The following is a 9,169-nucleotide window of genomic DNA, read 5'->3' as shown; positions in this document are numbered from 1 at the left end:
ATTACTAATAATTTCATAATATTATTTAATATCTTTTTGATTACTGAAATGTGGGTAGAAACATTTTAGAGTTTGAATTGAGTTTTAAAATACCTCGACATATATAAAAAATATTAATATTATAAGTATAACTTACATTAATTATACGGTAATTATGTTTTTATACTAACGAAAATAGTAACTTCAATAATGAGTAAAAACGTCCCTGGTTTTGTGCCTATTCACCCTGTGGCTTTGATTTTCACTGTATTTTTAATTTTTATTCATGACAGTATAATTATATTGAATTTGTAAAAAAACGTCTATCAATATTTTGGAAAGAATTACATTTCTAATTTAAATAAATAAAAATTACATTGAAAAAGACAGGTATTGTCTACGTTTAGTAATCAATAAGGTTTTTTATTTGAAGTTTTGATAAATCGAAAGGGAAATCATGGGATGGCACGAAATAATTGTTTATAAATTTATTCCCTAAAAATACTATTAAAATAAAGAAAATGGGCACACAAAAACCTGGAGAATGGGCCAACTCACTTATATCAAGATTTGAAGAACAGGTATAATATATACTATTTATAAAAAGTGTATGTGACCCACCCATAGCGATTTATTTATTTATGTAAACAATCTTGTTTTATTATATTTTTTTTACAAATTGAACGCTATATTTATTACTTGTTTTATTTTCAATAATAATAAAGAACCCTATGCTTTATTTTGTGTTATAATTCATTTAAACTACACTCCTTTCTTTCTATACACCTACGCAAAATTTGATACATATTCTTAATTGCGAGTTTCCTTAATTTCAAGAAAAAAAAATATTTTTATTTGAAATATTTTTACAGTGGATTCTCCACTGTTTTAGCTTTAAATATTTATTATTTTTTTCTTTATGAATGAAAAAAAAGGGTTGAAGTGTAGACCTGCTAACGACTAAAACTATAAGTATTTATATTTTATCAGAAGGGTTTTAAAATTTCGAAAATGACGTAAAACTAATGTTTAATAAATAAATAATGTTAAATATGTGTGAGGTTAAAACAAAATATGAGATATACTAACAGCAGTAATATAAAATAACTTTTTTCACCCTTATTAAAATATTATTTCACAAAATGTATGGAAAACATTTTAGAAAATGCCTTAAAAACATGAACATAGCAGGATGTGAAAAAAAATAAGTAATTCAAGTTTAAAGTTATATTTTTGATTATTATGTTATAAAATTTTTTTTTACTGCTAATTGTACGGTACTTTCTCCCTGCTCTAACAGCTGCATTTGGGTGGCTAGTAATATATTAGAATATAATTAAAAAGATATATTTTTTACCAGCTTCCCTACAAAACCGGAGCTCAAAACCTTCACTCCCGTATCAATGAAGAACAATGCAAGGCATGTTTGGTGCAGATCAGTCGTCATAGATTCTCACTTGTTATAGCTGGTCTAACTAAAATATTGCAGAGAGTTAATGAATTGGTGAGTTTGTTTTAGATTATATATTAAATTATATTGTATTTCCAATGTAGTAATATGTTAAATTTACATTTTTATGTTATAAAGATATGTCTTAAAGTAATAATAAAATGTAATAAGACAACAATTAAACAAAGGCTTAATGACAATGGAGTGTCCTAACAGTTCCCTCTGCCTACCCTGTTATGTGTGGGATACAACATGATTATAAAAAAAAATTGTTTCTTTTTATTAGTGCTAGTGGGAATCAATGTTTTGATTTGATTCACACTTCGTAGAATGTATTATATTCAGTCCAGTGTCTCAAAACTTTCATAAATAAGTTTAAAATATATTTGCTCAGGTCTGACCTACTACCGAGTAGCGTAGGAGTTCAAGTGTGTAACTGTAACCGCTACAGCTGGTTTCGATTCCCACTTAAAGAAAAATATTAAATATTTTCATTTCTTTGTTCTGGTGTTGAGGCAAAGTGCTACGCCTGCGAAGTGCTGGGTCAGAATAGCACTTCCCCATTTGTTCCCGTGGGTGTCGTAAAAGGCGACTAAGGGACAAATTAAGAGGGATGGGCAGCAGCATCTCCTCTCACACAAAAAAAAAAAAAACTGCGCTCGCCTACACGCTTGCCCAGCGCGGCGAGTATGGGCATTTTCATCCCATGAGTGTCTTAAATAAAAACAGGCCCCCAGTTCTCGGCAGACCCGCTAGGCCCAACTACGGTAGCGGTTGTGGTATCGGAGGGTCAGGGGGTGCTAAGAATCCCCGGGTTAGCGTAGGGCGCCCTCCAGCTCGATGGACCGACGACCTGAAGAAGGTTGCTGGCTTCGACTGGATGCGGAAGGCGGAGGATCGGGAGCTTTGGCGCACCCTGGGAGAGGCCTATGTCCAGCAGTGGACCCGAAAAGGCTGATTTGATTGATGTGTGGACTAAAGCATCAGGCTAAAAAAAGTAATAAATAATTAAATAATATTTAGGTATTATGCTTATATTTTTCATATTTACCTTTCAGTACCAACCAGCAATATCAACATGCGTGAATCGACCACAAACTGAAACAGAGAAAGGCTATCATGACAGTTTAGTAATAGTTTTAGATACATTAGAAATATGTTTAAGTTCCCAACCTAAGGATACAGCAAAATATGAGGAAGCAATGAATGTTAAGATACTGTTGAGGGAAGTTTGCCAGTTTATAGGTAAGTAGGTAGAGATATAGGAACTTACATTTTTTTCATTCAAAACTTAATAACTATACAGACATTCAGTCCATACCGTCTTACTCCTTACTATTTGTTGAAATATTTACTCTAAACCTAAGGTTAAGTAATGCCTACTTTTATCTTCTTACATAATATCTTTAAATAATTTACATGTATTAAGGCCAGTTGTGGCTGTAGGTTCGAATACCAGCGGCGGAAATGAATTATTTAAATATCTCTTCCTCTCTGGTAACAAAAAATGTGATGTTGAGTTCTGCCACTTAATATGCAATGCGTCGAAAATCCGGTGGTAAATGGAGAGAATAAATTATTTAAAGATATAATGTGTTACACATAATATCTTTAGATAATTTATGGAGAATATAATATAGAATAGAAATAGAATGTAGTCTACTATTAAAAAGAAACGAATAAATGTTATATTTTGTGAGGATGGACGTTTGTTCCATTTTTACGCAGAATCTACTGAACGGGTTTATTTGAAACTTTATAGTAATGTAGCTTATACGTCAGAATAACATATAGGCTACAAATTATGTAAAAAAATTGTGTAATTTGTCTACAATATGAGTTTGAGTGGGCGAAGCCGCGTTTAGGTCACTAGTATTATAATATTTTAATTTCAGATCTCCGCAACGAAACAAATGTCAACAACACACTCCTGCGACAGTTGGCCAGCAAAGTTTTATTTGCCCTCAGTCTTAATTTTTTTAATGCAGTTTTTAATAGAATTAGTGCAAGACTACAGGTTCGTCATATAAATAATTGTTTGTTAAATTTCTATTAACCTATTAACCTATTAATAGTAGTAATATGCTATGTCAATAGATTTTTTTCTAATGGTAATTTTCGTAGGAAAGAGATAGCTTCAGTTTGAGATTGTTGTTTTTTTTGTGAGATATAAATATATATATTTATATGTAGCATATCTTTTTAGGATGAAATTGAACTTAAAACAAACTCATGTTTTTTCTTGTAGGAAAAAATCATAGGATTATTATGTTTGCAATATACACATTATAATAATAATTTTTATTTTGATTAAATAGGAACTAGCATCTAGCTCAGAGGAAAACCCCGACTACACTGACATAGAGTTGATACAACATGTCAATGTTGATATATTGAGGCTTATACGGCTACTTACTGGTAAGTTTTCGATTTGTTAGTCAGCCAGTCCTAATGCATGGGAACAAGCATGTGACTGTAAACGCTACAGGTTGTGGTCATGGTTTAATTTGAATAAATAGCTGTTTTCAATAAAGTATAGGTTCTGATACTTTCTCTAAAAAATATACTATGTAGAATATATTAATATTTAAATCATTCTTTATTTAAAAGTAAATACCTCCTCCTATCTACTTCCAATTTATATTCACAAAATATTGTATATTGTTATTTACAGAATCTATACAAAAATTTAAATTATTAAGAAAATCTGCGCACATAGTGTTAGTAGTGTCCTTGGAGAAGGCGGTCTGGAACTGGATGGACACTTACCCCCAGGTGAGAGAGATATTGGTTTACAAACAAATCAAAGAAAGAATTTTTATAATTTCATACCTCCTTCCTGGTGTCGAGGCAAAGCGCGGCGGTGAGTTCCGCTACTAAAGACGCAATGCCTCCAAAATTCAGCGGAGAGTGGGCTAGGTTCCCTCTGCCTACCCTGGTACGTGGGGGATACAGCGTGAAGCTGATCTAATTTTTTTTACAAAGAATCTGCACAGCAGTGAAGTTAGGCTTGTACACTTGGGACAAGAATCGGGAAGAAAGTAATCAAGAGTAACAAAAAATTCTATAATCAATTCTGCGCCGCCATCTACAGTTAAATTCAGGTCGGTCACGACTCCGAGACCGTACTATACATAGGTATGTTAAGACTCTCCTAAGACCTGCTAACTATTTTTATTATATTTATATGATTAACAGGAATTCGCAGAAGTCCAAAGTCGGCCTAACGAAGAGCTAAGCAAATGTTGTGATACATTATTTGATATATTGCAAGATGTTTTCTCTGATAATAAAAAATCTAGGGTTGCCATGTGGCCGCTACAAATTATGTTGCTAGTCTTAAATCCGGTAAGTGTTGCTAATAATAGAAAATAATATATTTACGCAATTACCCCCACCACATTATTGTTATGCAGTATAGTTTTAATGTAACGTCACTTGATTTACCTTAAAGCTTGAAAATCACTCTACTAAAGTTGGTTTAGCTTATTTCTCATATAATTATACATTTCACGTAGCATGTATTTTTTTTGTATTATCTATTATTAATTCAACTGTTGGAAAGAAAAGTAGTGTATCCCGCATATGGCAAGGTAGGCAGAAGGAACCTGGTAATCTGGTGTTCTCACTAAGACACTTCCCTTTCACCGCTTTGCCGCGTTACGTGACGTTGAAATGAAATATTAAATATTTTATTCCCCTTAGTAGGATTTTAACCCACAAACGTCGCGTTTACAGTCACACCCTTGCGCCAACTGGTCACGACAACCTCAAAAAGGTGGAGATGTTAAAAAATATAAATTAAATTATATTCTTGACTAAAAATATATAGATTTTTCTTCTGTCCATTTCTCTCGTCTCTCTCTCAATAATTCTATAAAGTTTATACTGTTTTTAATTACACAACTTATATATGTATTTCTAGAAAGTTCTAGAAGAAATTGTAAATGCCGATAGTGGTGCGCCGTGCAGCCCCCGACATACTAAAAAGAAACATTTCATTGATTCTGTTAAACGTGGACTTAGTGAGTATACTATTATTTTTTTATATCTTTTATGTAGGAGTCTCCTGATATTTTAAAATTGTTACCAAATACAGCACGATCGATAAGTTGTGACCGTCGTGGAATTTGGCTTTCTAAACTTTTTGTTTTTCATTGTACAATCGGGAGGAGCTAACTTTAGGGTGGCCACCACAAGTCAACCGTACTGTAAATAAGTCGTGGATCAACACATTTTCAAGCTTATTAGTGTTTGCCACCCTTAATTCTACAGTTGGAAGTGTGTATGTATACACCCATACATGTGATTGGATGGATGTGTTGTTTTATGTGTGGATTTACACATATGTGAATGTGTAGAAACGTGTGTGGTTTACACAATCACACGCGTTATCTCACCATACACTGCTCTGTGCGGAATTTAGAGTAAAACTAAAAAACACATTTTTTAGGTCCACAAAACAATTCGAAACAAATGACAGAAGCCGCAATAGTAACTTGCGTTAAGTTATGCAAAGCCTCTACGTATTTGAATACATCGGATTCGAGCAACGTCACATTTATACTTGTTAAATCTGTTATGAACGATTTAAAGGTATTTATTGCTTTATATACTTTTATGTAACTATACCCCACTAATTATTATGTTATTAAATTATATATAACATTATAAAAGTGAAATTTTATAAAGATGGATGGATGGATGGTTTGTTCAAATGTCACGTCAAAATTAATCTACGAATTGAGGTTTTCAACTTAACTCTAGTACATCCTATATATAAGAATAACACAAAGGCTACAATTTACTAACTATACTAGCCGCGTTTGGATCGCTAGTATAATAATATTTAGATGAAAAGGCATCAAATTATTCTTTATCAATCCATGAAGTGACGTATAATAATAGACAATTTCTATGTAATTTAAGTTTTTGGAAAACAATGAAATTCAATTATTATTAAAATTCCACAGTTAACTTTATTATTCTATCTATATAAAATGCCAAAATTTAATTTGATTGAACGATTGAGAAAATATTATTATTATTATTTTTCCTTTTCAGTCTTTACTATTCAATCCTAGCAAGCCATATTGTCGATCCCCATGTCCCGGTTATACCGAGTTGGATCTATTAACAGACTGTTTCGTATCCCTCTTCCGTATAATGCCGCACTCAAACGACGCACTCAAAGTGTGCCTCAACTTGAACACTCATATATCTTATCACTATGTCATTATTAATTCTTTACTTAGGTAAGTTATTTTTTTTTCATGATATGTATATTTATTTATGAAAAATAGTTAAAATATTGACAAAATAAGTAAAAAATAATTAAATATTAAGAAAAAAATAAAGCCTGTATTAATGTCGTTTAAGGAAAACAAAATTGGTATTATATCTTCTAATAGTTTTGTGGTCATTGATATATATTAAAATTCTTATATTGATTAAAACTTTTCTTGGCTCTGTTTCCTTTTTGCCTACCCTGTCATGCGGGATAACGCATGAAACAGAAAAAAATATGATTTTTTAATAAGGTTTTTTTTTTCAGGGTTATAAAACAACCGAGGTTGCCATGGTGGCCTCAAATCGACCTTGTGTACACAAAAGCGGCGGAACTAAGAGTTATGTTTACAGATACTTTAAATAAAGCTACACAGGTATGGATTATCTATAAAATATTTACGATTTTTATTGTATTTATATTTTATAGTGCACTTCAGGCTATTTAAGATAGCTTAAACGGCTAGATTCCTTAAATAGATATAGGTCTATATCCTCTTTGTATTGAAATATTTTTTGACAATTATATTTACAAGGAACAATAATAAAAATTTCAGGGCTACATAGTTCACACGCCATTACGAATGATATCTTTATCGCTTAAGTCGAAAGAAGTACAATCTAAGTTCAATAAATCTGAAGAAATGCCAGCATATAGACACTTATTGTTATTGCTGGTCAAATTGATACATGCCGATCCTATGGTTATGCTAAGCGTAAGTATTTTAGGTATAATATATATTTACATACATATATAGATCGAGGACAGTCTTAGCACAGGGGCACAAGTGTGCGACTGTAAATAACACAGGACAGGAGTTCGAACTCGAGGATATGAAATAGCGCGGCGTTGGATAGAGGCAAAGCATGGCGTCGAGTTTCGCCAATCAACACGCAATACCCTCAAAATTTAGCGAAAAGTGGGAAACGCAAGTATCTAACAGGGAACAGAGTGTCTGAACACTACGTTCCCAGGGTCCATCTACCGGTGCGTACCCTGCAATGTGAAGATTTCAGCGTGAAGCTAAAAAAAAGTTAATAAAAGTCGATAGTCCATTTCACAAACACTATGGATATTACAATACATTTGATTCTAAAGTTTTATTTCAATTTAATTTACGGAAAGAAAATTGTACACGTATTAGAACCCAGGACGTTCCGGCGTGGAGATCCAATCCTCAACCACTGAGCTTATCAATGGTTTAGTTTCCCTCGTACATAACACAGGCATGGGGGAAATAGCCCAAGAAGCAATGGACGCATTGCTAGCATTGCATAGACCGGATAGAGTGCATATGTGGAATCCTGAAGCACCTTTGAATACTTTTTGGGACATTAGGTAAGGTTTTTAGGTAGGGGAGAGCGGGGCCAAAAGTTCCGATTTTTTTTTAACCTCAAATATTGCTACGAATACTTGATTTTAGTATTTATACAATATAATCAATTTCAACTTACATATCTAGACTTGCAATTAAAACAGTAATTTGGGGTATTCTTTGTAAGACTTTTTTATTATGATTTTTTTATGACTGAAGTCGGAAAGTAACAACTTACCCCGACTTGGGGCAAGTTGTTAACAGACCGGGGTAAATTGTTACCATATTTTTAAAGCTATTATTTGCAAAATAAAAAACAATAAATAATCGAACAAAGCCTGTTTATTTAAGGAATAATCAACAGTATCATTATAACTACCAGGCGCAAAAGCAAATCTTTTTTAACCGACTTCTGTAAGAAAAGGAGATTATCAATTCGACTGTTTCTTTTTTTTATGTATAACTTTTGATTAGGTGAACCGATTTTGATGATTTTTTTTTATTTGAAAGGTAGTGCTTCCCATGTGGGAAATAATTTTTATTTGGTCTATTTTTGACAATGGTATCTATGAGCAAATCATATAAGTATTAAATTTGTATTGGTACGTTTGCGACAGAATGACGAATAACTCAATATCACGCCAACCGATTCTAATGATTCTTTTCTTATTTGAAAGGATACACTTCAAGGATAGTTTGATGAAAGTTTGGTTAGGTTCTGATTATAAAATCCGGTCAAAATTAAGAAAATTTGTTTTTATTTTGGTAAATATTAATTATACTAGAATAGTTACAAGGGAAAACTTTGTTAAAATTATTGTCAGAAGTCAGATTCTCCATCGTAGCATTTCTTTTCAACCAACCTCAAAAAAGAAGTTTTCATTTTCAACCGACTTCAAAAAAGGGAGAGGTTCCCAATTGGCCCGAATGTTTTTTATGTATTTTCTTGTTAATATACGAAAATGTTAGTTTCCACAAAAATAATACCTAATTGAGTCAAGTATTACATATCACAACAGATGCCACTCGTTACCAAACACTACCACCACAACCAACACTCGTTTAAGAAGTATCCTTTTAAGGTTACTTATCACTTAAAATCGTAAAAAAAATTAATTTTGAACAAAAAAAACCGAAC

General features: G+C 32.3%; 1 protein-coding gene across 5 annotated transcripts in view; it reads left to right on the top strand.

Annotated features, from left to right (window-relative positions):
- Positions 1-412: 412 nt before the first annotated feature.
- The window catches only part of Nf1 (neurofibromin 1), a 43,860-nt gene continuing 35,103 nt past the window's right edge, over positions 413-9,169 (top strand). For all 5 annotated transcript variants that reach the window (XM_085205396.1, XM_085205393.1, XM_085205394.1 and 2 more), the window contains exons 1-13: positions 413-560; positions 1,340-1,483; positions 2,488-2,674; positions 3,325-3,446; positions 3,748-3,847; positions 4,104-4,204; positions 4,628-4,777; positions 5,355-5,454; positions 5,883-6,025; positions 6,494-6,684; positions 6,984-7,092; positions 7,273-7,431; positions 7,861-8,054. In XM_085205396.1, coding sequence (XP_085061522.1) covers positions 501-560; positions 1,340-1,483; positions 2,488-2,674; positions 3,325-3,446; positions 3,748-3,847; positions 4,104-4,204; positions 4,628-4,777; positions 5,355-5,454; positions 5,883-6,025; positions 6,494-6,684; positions 6,984-7,092; positions 7,273-7,431; positions 7,861-8,054 — 1,760 coding nt within the window. In that variant the 5' untranslated portion in view covers positions 413-500. The remainder of the gene's footprint in view (positions 561-1,339; positions 1,484-2,487; positions 2,675-3,324; positions 3,447-3,747; positions 3,848-4,103; positions 4,205-4,627; positions 4,778-5,354; positions 5,455-5,882; positions 6,026-6,493; positions 6,685-6,983; positions 7,093-7,272; positions 7,432-7,860; positions 8,055-9,169) is intronic.

Source organism: Heliconius melpomene, chromosome 20 (genome assembly GCF_056956725.1).
Source record: "Heliconius melpomene rosina isolate 202511_hmr_F chromosome 20, ASM5695672v1, whole genome shotgun sequence".
Lineage (NCBI taxonomy): Eukaryota > Metazoa > Arthropoda > Insecta > Lepidoptera > Nymphalidae > Heliconius > Heliconius melpomene.
Note: the sequence above shows the minus strand (reverse complement) of the source record. Positions and strands in the feature narration are given on the sequence as shown.